This window comes from Rattus norvegicus, chromosome 20 (genome assembly GCF_036323735.1).
Source record: "Rattus norvegicus strain BN/NHsdMcwi chromosome 20, GRCr8, whole genome shotgun sequence".
NCBI classification, from domain to species: domain Eukaryota; kingdom Metazoa; phylum Chordata; class Mammalia; order Rodentia; family Muridae; genus Rattus; species Rattus norvegicus.
Genome location: NC_086038.1, coordinates 19,263,744 through 19,280,656, shown reverse-complemented (window position 1 = coordinate 19,280,656; position 16,913 = coordinate 19,263,744). Strand labels below are relative to the sequence as shown.

General features: G+C 46.9%; 1 protein-coding gene across 3 annotated transcripts; it reads right to left on the bottom strand.

Moving 5' to 3' along the window:
* Nucleotides 1–200: 200 nt before the first annotated feature.
* On the bottom strand, nt 201–15,405 carry Cdk1 (cyclin-dependent kinase 1). 3 transcript variants are annotated; one of them, XM_006256353.5, is made up of 9 exons: nt 15,289–15,405; nt 13,997–14,087; nt 12,570–12,632; nt 8,795–8,951; nt 7,703–7,826; nt 5,065–5,235; nt 2,901–3,064; nt 2,669–2,810; nt 201–491 (listed from the first exon to the last, which is right to left on the bottom strand). In XM_006256353.5, the coding sequence occupies exons 3-9, from the start codon at nt 12,604–12,606 to the stop codon at nt 393–395; spliced, it is 894 nt and encodes a 297-aa protein (XP_006256415.1). In that variant the 5' UTR covers nt 12,607–12,632; nt 13,997–14,087; nt 15,289–15,405; the 3' UTR covers nt 201–392. The 3 variants fall into 3 exon arrangements, with proteins under 3 accessions (XP_006256415.1, XP_063135552.1, NP_062169.1); XM_063279482.1 differs by lacking the exons at nt 13,997–14,087; nt 15,289–15,405 and adding an exon at nt 13,130–13,179; NM_019296.2 differs by lacking the exon at nt 13,997–14,087 and having other exon boundaries at nt 202–491; nt 15,289–15,364.
* Nucleotides 15,406–16,913: the final 1,508 nt, after the last annotated feature.

The window sequence follows — 16,913 nt, the reverse complement described above, 5'->3', positions numbered from 1 at the left end:
GCTGTAGTTTCCGAATAGCAAGAAACTGACCCAAAAACTTACACATCCAGAGCACAAAGGTACTTGAAAGCATCATGAGGCCTGAGCTCAGCCCCGAGACTGTGCTCCCAGGGCAGGAATGGCTGCTGTGAGGTCTGGGGAGAGTCAAGTCTCTCCAGTTCCCCAGAGCAATAGTCTCAAGCAGCCACCACAGTAACATCTACACATATACAGAATTATATTTAAATTCATATGGAATAATATTTACATGTTAATTAAGTTATACGTAGGAAAATAGGAAAAGTCCAGATGATGGTTTACAGACAAAGAAAAGAAAACTATACAAGACAGGAAGAGCCAACAGTAAACGCCACGATCTTCCCCTGCCACAGCAGGGCGGGACTTCCAGAGGGTTACATCTTCTTGATCTGATTGTCCAAGTCGTCAAAGTATGGGTGCTTAAGGGCCATTTTTCCAGAGATTCGTTTGGCTGGATCATAGACCAGCATTTTCTAGAGAGGAAAAGGAAGAAACAAACTTAGGAGCCAGCTCTCTATCCACCCTTCCAAGACTTAAATATCAGACACCTTGGTAGCCTGTTATAAATTATAAGATAAGCACCCAGACAGCTTTAGAACCAAAACATAAATCTTCAGATTATCTAGCTAATTCTATCTACCTTGAAAATTAAATGTCCATCTGTTATTCACAACTGAAACAGTAGCGATCCATTATAGTGTTTCCTGAGTGTCCACACAACCCCCTCCCCAAGCCAACAAAGGAAAAACCCACAGCGTGTTTTTATAAACACGGCTACAGTGGATGGATTCATTACAGTCAGCTGATTTATATACTCCAGATCTTAAATCTGATCGTGCATATTATCTTCAGAGAAAACTCAATAAACAGACTAAAAGCCCACCCCACCCAGACCGACAGGGCCTTGCGCTACAATGACCCTGAAACCCTCCTGCCTCTGCCTCCCAAATGTTGGGATGACAGGCAGGGGCCACCACAACAGGTTGTGTGGTGCTAGACAGAGATCAAAGCCAAGGCCTACAGAGCTTTCTGTTGAGTAGTTTCCATGTGTGCTCACACATTCACTCAGAAGTACGAAGGCCTTGAAGATATGTCAGTCTTCACAGCAAAAGGGAAAGATGTGCCACGCTGTTTGGATTAAGACACCAAGTCTCTCAAGGGCAGCAAGACACTTGCCAGAATCCATGAATGTGGGAGAAAATAAAGCGAAATCTGAAGCCAAGTTTCATCAATAATTCACAGTGCTCTCCAACTGTGACAGTTGGCTTCTGTGGGGCCTGCGAAGTCAGCAGCCTGTGCTGCAGTGGAGGACAGGACAGTGAGGGCCACAGCGCTCAGCAGGCGACAGGGCCACAGCAAGCTTAGCTACTTCGTTCCTGGTGTCAGCTCAATGGAGGAAATGCACAGGACTGACTTTCGATAAGTGAAGTGAAATCCTTTATGTTTAAAGACCTGAGAACAAAGTATGGAGCTCAACGGTCAATGACCAACCCTCCTTCACCCACCCCTTGAAAGCTCTGCCATCCATCCACAGACACACAGACACACAGACACACACACACACAAAACACACACACAGACAAAACACACACACACAGACAAAACACAAACACAAGACACACATACACACAACACAAACACAAGACACATACAAACACACACACACATACAAAACACACACACACAACACAAACACAAGACACATACAAACACACACATACAGACAAAACACACAACACACACATATATACAAGACACATACAAACACACACATACAGACAAAACACAACACACATATATACAAAACACAAACACACACACACACATACACACACACACACACACACACACACACACACACACACACACACACACAGAGCAAGTAACTTTAGCTACTCCAGCGGTTAGGCCCAGGATAGGGAAGGTCTCTAAGTTCACCAACAATACCAATGTGTAAAATCTGAGCTGCTTTTGGTGGCGCCGTTTATAGATTGCAAGGGAGCTGAAAGACCGACTGGAATGTCTACTTTATTCCTTCTACAAACTCAGATTTTAAACATTGCTCCACCTACACCAACTGTCCAAAAGGAGGCTGTGCTTAGTAATCCCAAACAGTAATTTTGTTTTCTGCGTTGTTTTTAAAGAAAATCACTGCTAATGACGTTCACCGAGCCAACTGAAGAAAACCAGAATCACGTTAGTCTTTGCTAGCCTTTCTGGGAGAGGAAACTAGGCCGGACCTGAGAAATAGAGTTTATGCTGTAAAAAGCCCGCATAGCACAATTTCCCAAGCAGACAACAGAATGCACACTGATAAACTGAGGGCTCAGTAGTGAACGCCCAAAACAAAGTTCACCATAACTCAGCAACATACACTCAAGTAAGGTGTGTGAGCCCGGCCTGTCCTACAGCGAGTGTCCACTGCAGCCTACCACAACGAGAGGTAAATGACAAAGTCCAGCCCTGAGGCCCCTCAGACCACTTCATGCCTCAAAGGCAGCTGTCACCACGAGTACACGGGGCAGGTGCCTGGCTCAACTGCTGACTTTGCCCACTTCCAAGTCCAGGACTGAATATGTTCTGTCACCCCCACCTGTCCTACGAACATGCAAGGGCACCACAATGGAACCCTGAAGAACAGCTCACTTACCGAGAGCAAGTCCAAGCCGTTTTCATCCAGGTTCTTGACGTGGGACGCGAGGCTCCCCGGCTTCCACTTGGGGAAAGTGTTCTTGTAGTCCTGCAGGGACTCTACTTCTGGCCACACTTCGTTGTTAGGGGTGCCCAGAGCTCTGAAAGGAAAGCAAAGCCCTATTACATACACGGCGCCCTGATTATTTAACCGATGGGCTCTGAACAGCTTAGGCATAAAACACCGTTACCTGAAGATCCTGAAGAGCTGGTCAATCTCTGAGTCGCCGTGGAAAAGCGGCTTCTTGGTCGCCAGCTCTGCAAATATGGTCCCTATGCTCCAGATGTCAACCGGGGTGGAGTAGCGAGCCGAGCCCAGCAACACCTCTGGCGACCGGTACCACAGCGTCACTACCTGGCACAAGACAGATCACACATGGCTGTCTTTTAGGAAGCTGTGCTGGTGTCACCGGGAACTTAAGCCAATTGGCTACATACAAATTACGAAGGTGAAGGTATTTTATGTCTGACTTCTGCTCATTAATGGGTAAGAACAATAAACGCCTTGCTTTTCAGATCACCGAAGTCAATGGACCACAGCAGCTTTTGCCTGACTGGGTACACACCCGGGTGGCACACACCTTTATCCCAGCACGCCAGCACTCTGGAGGCAGAGGAAGGTGGATCTCTGTGAGTTTGAGGCCAGACAGACAGATAGACAAAACAACTTTCTTTTTCAACTTAAAGAAAAAGCACTAAATAGTAATATATGGTTTAGGAAAGATGCTGGACAAAGTGTGCATTACGTTTACACGTAATGGTAGCTCCAATTACCATGAATAAGAAAGCTAAGCCAGGGGTTGGGGATTTAGCTCAGTGGTAGAGCGCTTGCCTAGCAAGCACAAGGCCCTGGGTTCGGTCCCCAGCTCCAAAAAAGAGGGAAAAAAAAAAAAAAGCTAAGCCAAGCCAAAGTGGGTGGGACCCAGTTGATTAGTGATTTAGAACTAATTAGTTTATTTATCAAAATAGTGAATCTGGGGCTGGGGATTTAGCTCAGTGGTAGAGCACTTACCTAGGAAGCGCGAGGCCCTGGGTTCGGTCCCCAGCTCCGAAAAAAAAGAACCAAAAAAAAAAAAAAAAAAAAAAATAGTGAATCTACGACCTCTGTGACCAATGAGGTCAGCAGCAGTTACGGCCATCAAACTGTCATGGTAATAAACTGTGAAAAAAATAAAATGGAATAGACAAGACAGAGGCCACCCCAGTACAGTGGGTGGAGAGCTTCCCTATCACGCAGCATGTGCAGGACCAGAGCCCTGCACAGCCTTGAGCAGGCACGGCAGGGCACACGTCTGTGCAGTTTTAGCACCCAGGAAGCAGGCAGGCCGGAAGCAGGTAGCTACCCAGTCAATGAGGCCGGTTAAGGCTACAGAGAACTCTGCCTCAAAAACCCAAGGACACAAGGAGGGACCGACCCTCTAACTCCAGGTTCACAACTCCCCGGGCGCCAATGTTCCTAAGTCAACGCCCTTCCAGAAATACCAGAGAAACCCAGTCTGGTGGTGTGGACCTACAATCCCAGCTACTGGGAAGGCCAGTGCAGGAGTCCCAAGGCCAAAGTCTATCCACTCCAGTGACCTCAGGGCCAGCCGGGGCAAGTCAGTGAGACTTTCTCAAAACAAGGAGCAGGAACACAGTTCAGGGGGCAGAGTGTGTGAGGCCTGTGGATCAAACCCCACTACAGAGGAAATAATAAAACAGAGCAATCATATGAGATGCCAGCCATCAAGATCCCACTGACAAAGCTTGATGACAGGCCAAGGGCACAGCTCAGTGACAGAACATCCGGGCAGCACAGGCTGGGGTTCGGTCCCCAGTGCTCCCTCCGCTAGCACTAATTGGCTCCTAAATCTAATCACAGTACCTCAGACAGCAAAACCTGCTTTTTAATTGATCTGAATGACCACAGCAGGGTCCAATCAGGAGGGAGCACAGGTCTGGGAAAGGTCAATACAGAGAAATGAGAACTCCCAAAAACTACAATAAACCCCTTCCCTGAGGCTGAGGCAGCAATCAATCTCCCCTGACAAACGATGCCAAAGATTCCATCTCTATAGTCCACATAAACGAGAGCGGATTGATAATAAAAAAAAGCAATAAACTGATACTACAGAACTTTTTTTTTGGTCTTCTGAGACATAGTTTCTTTGTGTAGGCCTGACTATGCCCTGTAGACCAGGCTGGCCTTGAACTCAAAGAGATTCTCCTGCCTCTGCCTCTGCCTCTGCTGGGATTAAATAAAGGTGTGCACTACCACTGCTTAGCTGCAGACACTTTTTTCAACCAAGTATTTCTTTCTTGGCTTAAAGACCAGAGGCAGCACTCCAGCAACCACAATCTCAGGGCTTTGCTCACCTCGTGTGTGTACACTCTTATCGGTATTCCAAACGCTCTGGCAAGGCCGAAATCTGCCAGTTTGATTGTTCCTTTGTCATCAATCAATAGATTTTGAGGTTTCAAGTCTCTGTGAAGAACTCGTCGGGAGTGACAAAACACAATCCCCTGGAGGATTTGGTACAAGTAACTCTAGAAAAGAAACAAGCAAGTCGGAAACTTGATCATTCTACAAGATTCCTAGAGGAAAAAGTTCTGAAAAAAATAAATTATGACGCAGAGATAGCTATCACAAGACATTTTAGGCCTCTTTAGACTAACATAAAACAGGCAGACAGGAAACCTGTTTACACATGCAGTGTGCGTGTTATCAAAAGATGTATCCCACAGGAGCATTTAAAATTTTGTTCCCTGTCTTTAAGTCAAAAGTTAGCTTTCTGTGCAGAAGTTTCCTCAACACACTCGTGTCAACTGCTTCTATCCTAAATAAAATTTTTCCCCCCATTTCTGTCACTTACACATGCATTTCCTCTTTGGAGACAACAGAGAAATATGTAAAACAGTTTAAACTGGGCCTTTGTAAAAGTTTATTGATAACCTAATTCTCTAATGTGTGCACAAGCGCACACACACACTGCTCACTATCCTATGTGTGTATGAGCTCACACCCATGTAGGTACCCAGGTCACAGGTGGAAATCAGCGTCTTCCTCTATTGCTTCCACCTTTGTTTTTGAGATAATATTTCTCATTAAACCTGAAGCTCACCATTTTAGCCAAGCTGGCTGGCCAGTAGTCCCTGAGACACAACAGAGCCACTCCCCCCTGTCCCTGCCTCTGTCCTTCCCACTCTGGGCTTCTAGATGATAGAGGCTCAGCTCCTCACGCTTGTACCATGAGCATTTTCCCAGGAGATCCCCCCAAGCCCTCTACTCTTAAAGCAAAAGGAATCTCAAAGAAAAGTTAGGAGGTAGGAGAGGGCAGGAAAATACTGGCATTATTCTAATACATGTGATCTTATATATTATGCCTTCAACAAAACAAGGTCCAAAAAAACCCATTAAGAATATTGTGCTGGGCAGTTTTATGTCAACTTAACACAAGCTAGTTATTGGAGAGGGAGCTTCAATTGAGAAAATGCCTCCAGGAGATTAGGTTGTACCGCCTGTAAGGCATTTTCTTAGTGATTAATGGGAGAGGGCCCAGCTCACCATGGGTGGTGCCATCCCTGGGCTGGTGGTCCTGGGTTCTATAAGAAATAAGTCTGAACAAGCCATGGGGAGCAAGCCAGTAGGCAGCACCCCTCCATGGCCTCTGCATCAGCTCCTGCCTCCAGGATCCTGTCTTGCTTGAGCTCCTATCCTGACTTCCTTCTGAGACCCTTTCTTCCCCAAGTTGCTATGGCCAATAGCCTTCATCACAGCCAACACTGAGCCCGACTAAGTCATACACAGTGTAAGCACCAGCAATGGTTGGCACCACTAGCAAATCACCGTGTGTCAGTAAAATGACCTTTGAACTCGCTGACCCACATCCTCATACAGAAAGTTGAGCGATATGTTCAGGCAGGGTGTGCATAAATGAGTAGACACAGTATATAAATGTCAAATAGAGTAACTGTAACAAAGCCCTTCACATAATATACTGAGACTATTTAAAAGATACATATGGTGAGTCTTGGTAACAATGTAATAAATAATTGACTTTTAGAGGCCATATGGCCCTGTTCAGCAAGATCTTAAATATAAGCACTTATTTTATCCTAGTTCCAAGGATTTATCTCTAAAATCACATAAAGTGGTGGGCTTGGTGGCCCATGCCTGTAATCTCCATCCCTGGGAGAAAAAGGTTGGAGGGTTAGGCAGCCTGGGCTACAGAAAGAACCCCCAGCGCTCCTGAGGATTCACGAAGAACAGCCATCACTAAAGGAGGAAGTAACAAGTGGAAATGGCGTAGTAACTGTGAAAATGATTAAACCATTACAAAACAGAGACATGAGAGGGCTAACTCGTGTGCAGCACACATAACAACCCCACTGTGGTCGGACGCATATACAAAGCCAACATGAAAAGTCTCAAGGCATGGACACAGCTCAGGGGAGAATAAAGCTGCTTTAAGGTTAAGACTCCTTTACTACAGACATTTAAAGCCTGCACACATTTGCTGAGAAAGGCGCTTGCCCAGTTATGCACAATGCCCTGGATCAAATACCCAGTCCCCCACACAAAGAGTAATACATACATTTATTTTTTTTCTTTTTTTCGGAGCTGGGGACTGAACCCAGGGCCACTGAGCTAAATCCCCAACTCCAATACATACATTTATATTTTAACTGAAATAAAATGTTTACATCAACCAAAGCGTATTTTTCACAGAGTAAGATCACCTAGCATCAGCGCTAGGTTCAGGCTGGTGTCACTGATCTGCACGGAACTGCTGCAGCCTTGTCCTGCCCCCAGCAATGTAATATATAGTCCATAGGGTAGCACGTCTAGAACTGTCTGGAAATAAGACAGGCAAAGGATGACGTCATCCGGGCGGAAGGAAGGAAGAGGCTTTCTATTTTCTTACAGGTTTTCTAAGATCCAGCCACAAAACACAAGGATGGAGTCTACACTCAGAGGGCATTTAAGTATTAATAAAAGTACACAACTCTTTACCTTAACGAGCGAAGAATCCATGAACTGGCCAGGAGGGATAGAGTCCAGGTACTTCTTGAGATCCATGGACAGGAACTCGAAGATGAGATACAGCCTGGAGTCCTGCATGAGTACATCCTGCAGGCTGAGCAGAGCATGGCGTGAGTGCAGCAAGCAGCCCTGCCTGCCTCGGCTTCCACACACACAAGTGCTGAACAGAACTCGAGGAAGGAAGTTCAGGACAGTAACCTACAGCTCCCTGTGCAGAAGGAGCTGGCTCACGCCTCCTGCACTCCCAAAGCTGGATGCTTGTGGACATTAAAGTTGAACCCAACTTCAATAGCTGCTCCCTAGGCCCAGCCCCAGTACAATAGTTAGTACCCAGGCCAGGGGCAGAGGCCTGTCACCGCGGCTACCAGAGGCAGACGCTGAAGAGGCTAAGGCTGAGGGCCTCTAAATTCAGAGGCTGCCTGGGGTGGAAAGAACCCAAGGCAACCTGGGTAATTCTGTGAGAGGGGTGGAGGTGTGTGGTGGATTAAACCCCTATTCCCGGCACTAGGGAGTTAGAGGACAGCAGTAAATTCCAGGCCAATCTAGGTGAGCTACAGTAAAATCCTGTCTCAAAAATTCAAAACCCCAAATTAAGAGGCCAGAGGCTACAGCTCAGTGGTAGAGAGCTTTCTTAGCATGCCCCAAGCCTTGGGTGCAGTCCCTCTTGCCAACAGAAACTCCAATGAACCACTAGACAGCTTCCTCAAAGACCCAGCCCAAATGAGTCAACAGAACATAGGATACCTCATGCCCCAACCTAGCTACTTGTCTTAGGAGCCTCTGGGGACTTAGAGGCCTTTGTGGACCAGGGCCCTAAAAGTAGGAGCTGACCAAGCTTCTCGTGGAAGGGGTCTCGCGGCTGCACCTTACTCCTCCAGCCAACTCTAGCATCATGTCTCAGATTCTCCAAACATCTGGTTCTCTTTACCTCCTCCTGGCACCACAATCAACAAGCAAGCAGGACTCCATCCCACTGGAACCAGAAACTGCGGAAAACTTTCCACATTAAAATGGATTTGCAGCAGCCCCGGGGAGAATGGGTTCAATTCCAACACAGCACACCTGACTATATTTGGATGTCGAAGTTCTTTTAACAGAGAGATTTCCCGGATTGCCGTACTGGGCACTCCTTCTTCCTCGCTTTCAAGTCTGATTTTCTTCATGGCCACGATCTGGCCAGTAGTCCTGTGTCTACCTTTATATACCACACCATAAGTCCCTGAAATAAAGCGGAAAGATTCTTTTAAAGTTGAGCTCTTTGAGGGGCCCAGGAGAGAAATGCTGGCTGCGGTCAGATAGGTCACCTCACACATATTAACTACTTTCAAAAAGGAAATGAAGATGACTACACGCAAACACACACATGGTTTAGAGATAAAAGTCACTGAGTCACCCTAAGTCTCCCAGGTAAGCTTGCTTCACAACCCAGCACAGGAACATGGATCTCCTACGAGTTGCAATTCACCGATCAAACATCCTGCTATGTAGTTAAACGCTACATAAACTTAAGACTGGGAAACAGTACCGAGAGGGGCTCTGTGAGACTTTCACAAAACTGTACTGACTTAGGGTTCCCTTGATACTTTTACAACACATATCTCAAAATGCAGTCAACACTCCTCACCCAGCAGAGTGGAGACAGAAACACCGCACATTTTTATTAAACCCAATAAAGCTGCTATCATCTACCAGAGGAGGAAGCTTCCTAAGCTCTGGGAATGTGGAAAACACAAGTGTCACAGGAACAGCAATGGCAGTAAGAAGAGACACTGGGGTGCGGCAGACACATCGAGGTGGGCTATCAGCTCTCTCACACCCATGCTAGTCTCTAGGCACTGAAGGCCCTCGCTGTAAAGCCTTTGTTGAAAAGCTTCTCATGACATCGGTGTCACTTCAGCATTGACCCTAACCCCAGGCCTGGTGCCACAGAGCTGTACTCACAGCAGAGCTATCCACACAGCTATCCTCAAGCTGCTTGTAAGACTCAGGAAGGAGGATTCCAGGTTGGAGACAAGCTTCTCTACAGCCTTTACTCGCTCTAAGAATCCAGCCCAGTGGCCAATGCTTACAACAGCAAGCAGCTTGCTGTCCCCGGAAGCTCTGTTCCGCCATCCCTTAAATTCCAGGACAGTGTGTTTTCCTAAACACCAGTTAGTTTAATAATATTACTTCAAATAAAATCCTTACTGTTTTGACCAAATGCTAGGTTGATTAAATAACCATGCAATTCCAGATAAAAAGAACTGACAACATTCTGTCTGCAGAGCTCACGTGTTCCTTAATGGTGGAAACCATGCTTGTCTGACAGGCACAAGCAGCTAAGCCATTAGCAAGATGATTTTATCAAAGAAGTCAATTAGTAAGGTATCTAAAAGATCAAATAAGTTAACAGTGAATTCAGGATTCCTTCTGACATCTTGGTTCCTCCCGGTGCCCTACTGCGTTCTTGACTAATGTGCAGAGCCACGATTGGCAGCCACCACCCAGTAACTGTTGATTCTTAGACAACACAGACCTGCTTGTCTCTCAACTCCTGGCTCTTCTCAAGGAACTACCGAAACAGGGCTAAGGAAAGCACACTATTCACAAGCTAAACTAAATGCTCTGAAATTAAATATTCAGATTCTGAAGTATTTTAAGTTAACAAGGCCGGAGAGATGGCTCAGGGTTTAGACCACACTGCCCTTGCAAAGGACCAATACCCACACGAGGCTCACAGCCTCCTGTAAATCCAATTCCAGAAGAGGCGACATCTCTGGCCTCCATGGGCTATGCACACCTGTACAAATGCACACACCCACACACTGAATTTTAAAACGTGTCAGACAAGTAAAAGCAAGGATAAGATCTTAGTTATCCTGTGGTAGACGCTTGATAACACTGCTTGGAAAAATCCATTAAACCTCATCAAAAACAAATGTTTCTGGAGTGCTTACTAAACGCCAACGAAGGTCCCACCAACCATGTGTAGCCAGGCAACTGTGTAATCTGAAGACTGCCGCCCGGCATGGTGACCAACAATAATACCCAGGTGACTACGGAAGAAAACACTGACACGGGAAAAACACGTTACAACTCATTCACAGGTTTGACCAGGTACTTGGCAGAAGAAAATGTAGACAGTTATTACCTAGTTTTCAAATTATTTCAACAAGCCATTCAAGATCCCCTACAGAGAATCTGGAACAGCCAGGCACCGTGTAGCAGACAAGCCTCTAGGCCACAGAATTCAGGGAAGCAGGTCAAGGTGCTGTAGGACCTGAACAGCAACTGTGAGAGATGCTGGGGCCCAGCCTTCATGACACGTAAGCCCAGAGCAGCTAGAAGGAATACCGAGTCTGCCTCAAGGAAATGAACAATTTCCTTCAACTGCAACATCGGTTCTCAATCTGCAGGCCAATAGCTCTTTGGAGGGGCACACATATCAAGATATTCTGCGTACTGATGTCATATTTACATTATGATTCATGAGAGTAGCAAAACTACAGTTATGAAGTAGCAACAAAATTTTATGGTGGGGGGTCACCACAGGAACTAAAAGACTGCCATGTTAGGAAGGCTGAGAACCACTGCACTAGAACAAGTCAAAGATGGCTTCCGAAAGCCCTACCCAAGGGCATCAGAGAAAGGGCATCACCCAACTTGACAGGTGAGTGGCAGTAGACGATGCTGGCAAGGTAAGTGGTCACCATGTAAAGAGACAGCTGCCGGGATGGTCACCTTAAAAAAAAAGAAACCCCCAAGGCACACCATTCACTGCCTGGGCCACTCCTGGTTTAAATCCCCTGCCTTGGTTTTAATACCCGGTGTAAGTGGGGTCTCTAAACAGATAAAACCGTCCTCAACTTAACCCACATAGAAACAAGTTCCACCGTTTGCTCCTGGAGAGCTAAGAATGAAGTCTTGATCCTAAGTAGAAATACGGAAATTCTGTTGCAGGGAGAGAGAAAACAAAAGACGGAAATAGGAAAGGGTTATTTTTCATTCTTTGTTTATGTCACATAGGCCTAAGCATTGTTTAAAATACGACAGAAAGGAATTGAACACCATGTGATAGCCACTAGGTTTTAGTCACCCTTGCCCATGGTGACCACACGGAACATCGCCTGCTTCATTTGTCAATTACGGCATCCAGTTTCCATAAAGCTTAGAAAAAAAGACTTAAAATGTATTGCGAAGTTAGCATAACTTTACCCCCCTCATTCACTCCCCCAAACACAAGCATCTGGGATATCCAGTTCCGGAAATGAGATCAGCCTGGGGAGTACAGCCCAGCAGTATCGTGCATGAGGCCCTAGAGTCTTTAGCAAAGAATCAGAAGAATTTAAATTCTCCTGATCGAGAAGCACCTTGTGCTTCAGGTTGTAACTAAAGTATGCCTTACTTAACACCCAGACAAAAGCAGCCCAAGGAAGGGTTTGTTTGGACTCAGAATGGAGGTTCGAGTCCAGCAGCAGCAGCAGCAGCAGCAGCAGCAGCAGCAGCAGCAGCAGCAGCAGCAGCAGCAGCAGCAGCAGCAGCAGCAGGTACTAAGAGTAAGGTTCACTCTGGCTTGACTCCCTTTCCATCTACACAGTCCAGGATCTCAGGCAAGGAATGGCACCCATATTGCGGGGAGGGTCCCACCCACTTCAATTAATAGCATCAAAATAATCCCCTGCAGGTGAGCTCAGGGCGATCCCAGATTCTGTCAAGGGGGCCCCGACCACCAACTATAACAGCACACGCGTGCACACGCACACAAATGCATCAATGACTGCACTCAGTAAATGGTTGTGCATTCCGTGGTAGCATTGTTACATTCTTGTCAAAAAACGTTATGCTAAAAACCACTCACCTTCTCCGATTTTCTCTATTTTGATATAGTCCTCCATAGTTACTCAACAGGTTACAACGGACCCTAAAAGGACGAGAAACATGGCTGTGGTCATGTGGTCATAATTCAAACAGTCGGAAGTATCCGGAAGACAGACGTCCCGGAGGAGTGCTTTCCATCACCTCCAGCATAGCCTGCCACTATCCGCCATTCCTTCAGGCAGTATTGTTGGGCTTTACCTGCTCCTGCAGTGAAGCGTTCCGAGCCTTCTCAGACACTGCCTTTGTATATTCTATACAGTGTTGTACATGGCCCCTTCACATTCACAAACCAAGCAGGCCTGTCGACCCAGCTACTAAGGAGACTGTCACACAGCCAGCTAAACGACTTAGTGATACTATGTCTCAAAAGAAATAAGCAGTAGTCCCTGACCCTCGGGACTTAAAGTTTCAAAACGGAAGTATAATGATTTTAATGCCAGTATTTCAACACGTTGCTACTGTACTAAAATTGCTTTATTTTTTTTTCCTTTAAAACAATGAGAATCTGTGAGAAGGAAGCTGTGCATGATGTAATCCTACCGTAAGGAAGAGCAAGTTCGAGGCCAACCTGTGGCCTAGTTTGCTGCAGCCCTGTCTGAGAAGGAAACAAAGTACAACTGTAAAGTCCAACCCCTAGAAAGGAAGGACAGTCATTTTTTAATAAAAGCTTCTGTTTACCTTAAAAGCATTCAATTCACTTGAAACAGCATGAACTCCTAGCTGCACAAGTGAAGTAAATCTTTTCGGAAACCAGCCACAGACAATCCCACTCAAGACTCAAGACTTGGAGGGAATGCCAATAAGCCCCTTAGAAGGAAGTATGTGAGGTGAGGAGCTGGCCAGTTTAGGTCACATTGTCACAAGCTGAAGTCACCAGAGAGGGAACCTCAGTTAAGAAAATGCTTCTGATAGGGCTGTAGGCAAGCCCTTAGGGTATTCTCTTAATTAGTGATGATGGGAGAGGGCTCAGCCCATTGTGGGAGGGGCCATCCCTGGGCAGAGGGGCCTTCCTTCTAGAAGAAAGCAGGCTGTGCAAGCAATGTCAAGGAAGCCAGGAAGCAACACCCCTCCATTGCCTCTGCATCTGCTCCTGCCTCCAGGGTCCCGTTCAGACTTCCTCTGTTATGGAATTGTGACGAGGAAGTACAAGACAACTAAACCCTTTCCTTCCCAAGTTGCTTTGCTTTGGGCATGGCTTTTCACCATAACAATAATAACCCTGACTAAGACAGTTTGAACAAAACCCTAATCACACCGGCAAAAATATCATGAGCAAGGAAGGAAAAAAAAAAACCTTGGCTCACAAAGAATGGCAGAAAGAAAAAAAAAAGAAAAGAAAAAACTAAGCGCCTTTTCCTTGAAAGCCCTGGGCAGATCCTTACCAATGAACATCAAGGAATAGCTGACCTTTTGTGAGCTGGTCCTTACAGATCCCTTTGCACTGTAAAATCAGCTCTGTGGGGTGTGGTGGCACAGCCTGGAATCCCAGCTCTTGAGACTGCACAAGGAGACAGGGGCTCAACAAATTAAAAAAAAAAAAATCAAAAAGAAAATGTAAACCTGTCCAAGAGCCTTGCCAGGCATCCCACTAGACCCTGGGGATTCTCATACGCCTAAGTTTGACTCTCAACTATGTATATGTTTAAGAAATTACTCCCCCCCCCCCAAATCCCCTTTCTTCAACACAGAGACGTAACAGAACTATAGTACATTAAACTGTGCCGCCACCTCTGCACAGACAGCAAAGAGTTAAAGTGTCTTCAAAACTGGGCTCATCCCTTCCAACCTTTTCCAGCCTCCTGGGGCTGGTGTTAAAAGCTGCCCAGGGTATCCAAGTTTGGGGGGTTGGGATAGGGGTATGGTGGTCCACGCACCAAGACCTTCATCATTACTTATGTTTTAAGACGATGAAGGATGCGATGGTATCCGCGGTTCTCCCTCTCTCTGTTTCTTAGCCTGGGTAGCGTCTGTGGCCGTCTATAAGCACCCGCAACTAAAAATAAACGATCCTACACTCTCTTGGCTCTGCACCTTGGTGGGATTGCTTTTTGAACGACCACGGGTCTGTTTCTCCGGCAGTACCGACTTGAAGGCCTCCGAAAGCAGCTGGTCTGGTGCAGCCCAGCTCCGCACAGGCAGCCAGCAGGGCCTGGGACCCAACTTGGCACCCCGCCCACACCCGGGGCTCCAGCGAGGCCTGCTCGTCTGCAGGACCCCGGGCTTGGGTGAGTCCTGTTCCTCCATAGAGGATCCCAGCCCCGGGTGATCCCTGCCCCTCCATAGGGGACCTGGGGCTCAGAGGAACCATGCTCCTCCAAAGGGGACCCCGGACTTAGGTGAGGTCATGCCCATCCATAGGGGACCCCAGGCTCAGGTGAGCCCTACAACTCCATAGGGGACCCCGGGCTAAGGTAGACCATGCTCATCCATAGGAGATCGATCCCAGGCTCAGCTGAGTCCTGCACCTCCATAGGGGACCCCAGGCTCAGGGAGGCCATGACGGTCCATAGGGGACCCTGGACTCAGGTGAGGCCCTACCCGTCCACAGGAGACCATGATCTCACGTGGAGGCTCTACCCGTCCACAAGGGGGTCCCCCGGACTCACAGGATGTCCTGCCTGTCCCCCCCCGGGGGGACACCCCGGCTCCCGTGGAGCCCCCGCAGGCCCTGCCGGCACCCTGCCGGACTCACGCCATACCTCTCTGTTCCCGCGGTGGCCACACCGCAGTTCCGGACTGCGCGGACGCAGCGACTCCGGGAGCTTAGAGGCCGAGTGCCAGCAGTTTCAAACTCACCGCGGTAAAGCTCCCCGGGTCCGCCAATCCGATTGCACGTAGACGTTCAAAGGAGCCAATCAGAGCCGAGCTAAGCTACGGCCCGGGCTGCCTGGGAGTGCAGAGCGCGAAAGGGAGCGGAAACCGCGGCCGGAGGAATTACAGGAGGGCGGGCGCCAACTGACTCTTGAGCTCAGCTTTCCTTCCAATGTCGTCTTGTTGTTTCTGGACAGTCTAATCTGTTTTTCCCCCCTCCCTCTACATTTCTATTTGTAACTTTCTTTCAGGATTAACACAATTAAAATGTATTGCATTTAGATAGCTAGCCACAAAAGTGATAATGCCACTACATCAAGAGTTTCTTATTTTTACTACTTTTATTTTGTTTGGTTTTGCTTTTTTTGAGACAAGTTTTCTCTGTGTAGTCTTGACTGTCCTGGAACTGGCTCTGTAAACAAGGCTGGGCTTGAACTCACAGATATCATCATGCTTCTGCCTCCTGAGTGCCCAGGTTAAAGGTGCGTGCTGCTGCCACCACCACCTGGCTACTGCTAACATTTAAAATTACTTTCTGGAATTGGAGATTTAGCCCAGTGATAGAACACTTGGTCCTCAGCTCCAAAGGGGGAAAAATTACTTTATGATTATGCCTTTCAAAAATATATATTAAGCTGAGGATTGTGGCACATGCCTTTAATCCTAGCACACACAGCAGCAGGCATGTGTGTGTGTGTGCATATGTTGTGTGTATGTGCACTGGCATATGTATGTGCACATGTGTGTATGTTTGTGTATATAAACATCTGTTTTTATATATAGCTATAATATATACATACATAATATTAAGTTTCACTATGGAATTGTGAAATGTTATTGGTCTGTGTTAATTCTTCTCATCCTTCTCCAGTAACCCTAATACCCCCATCTTTTTTTTTTTTGGTTCTTTTTTTTTTCGGAGCTGGGGACCGAACCCAGGGCCTTGCGCTTCCTAGGTAAGCGCTCTACCACTGAGCTAAATCCCCAGCCCCCTAATACCCCCATCTTGTAACTGCCCACCCCCACCCCCATAGCCTCCCATGTCCTGGCACCATGTCCATGACTCTCATTTTTCCCTTCTGGTGACCCTTCCTTTGTAGTTCAAAGCTTATATACACACTAACATATGACCACTACATGCTAGGATCCGCATATTTAAAGGAACATGAAGTCGCTGTCTCAGTATGTCTCTGTTAGCTCCCTTGATGTATTTCCCAGATGGCCCCATGTTCCATGATTACAGTTTTGCTAATGAGTGATTAGTGGCCAGCAGAAGGATCACATTTAAAGTGTCTGGAGAAGACAAGGGCAAAGGAACCAATGAAACCCTGAAAGACACTCTGGAAACTGAAAAGAGAAAATGCCCGCCTATCTGTGATTTCACACTTATGTATCCCTGCTTTGGTTTTACATTATGTATAAAATGGTAACACATTAAATGCTTGGACATATCTCCACAAAAGAATGTTAAATACTGGGCTGGAGAGATGGCTCAGTGGTTAAGAGCACTGAC

What these genes read in the sequence shown, in the direction of transcription:
- Cdk1 (XM_006256353.5), bottom strand. Translation starts at nt 12,606, where the DNA reads ATGGAGGACTATATCAAAATAGAGAAAATCGGAGAAG. An exon ending in TGGATTCTTCGCTCGTTAAG is followed by an intron (nt 5,236 to 7,702) that starts GTAAAGAGTTGT and finishes TTTCTTTTCTAG; the next exon opens with AGTTACTTGTACCAAATCCT. An exon ending in ACGGCTTGGACTTGCTCTCG is followed by an intron (nt 492 to 2,668) that starts GTAAGTGAGCTG and finishes TTTCCTCTCTAG; the next exon opens with AAAATGCTGGTCTATGATCC.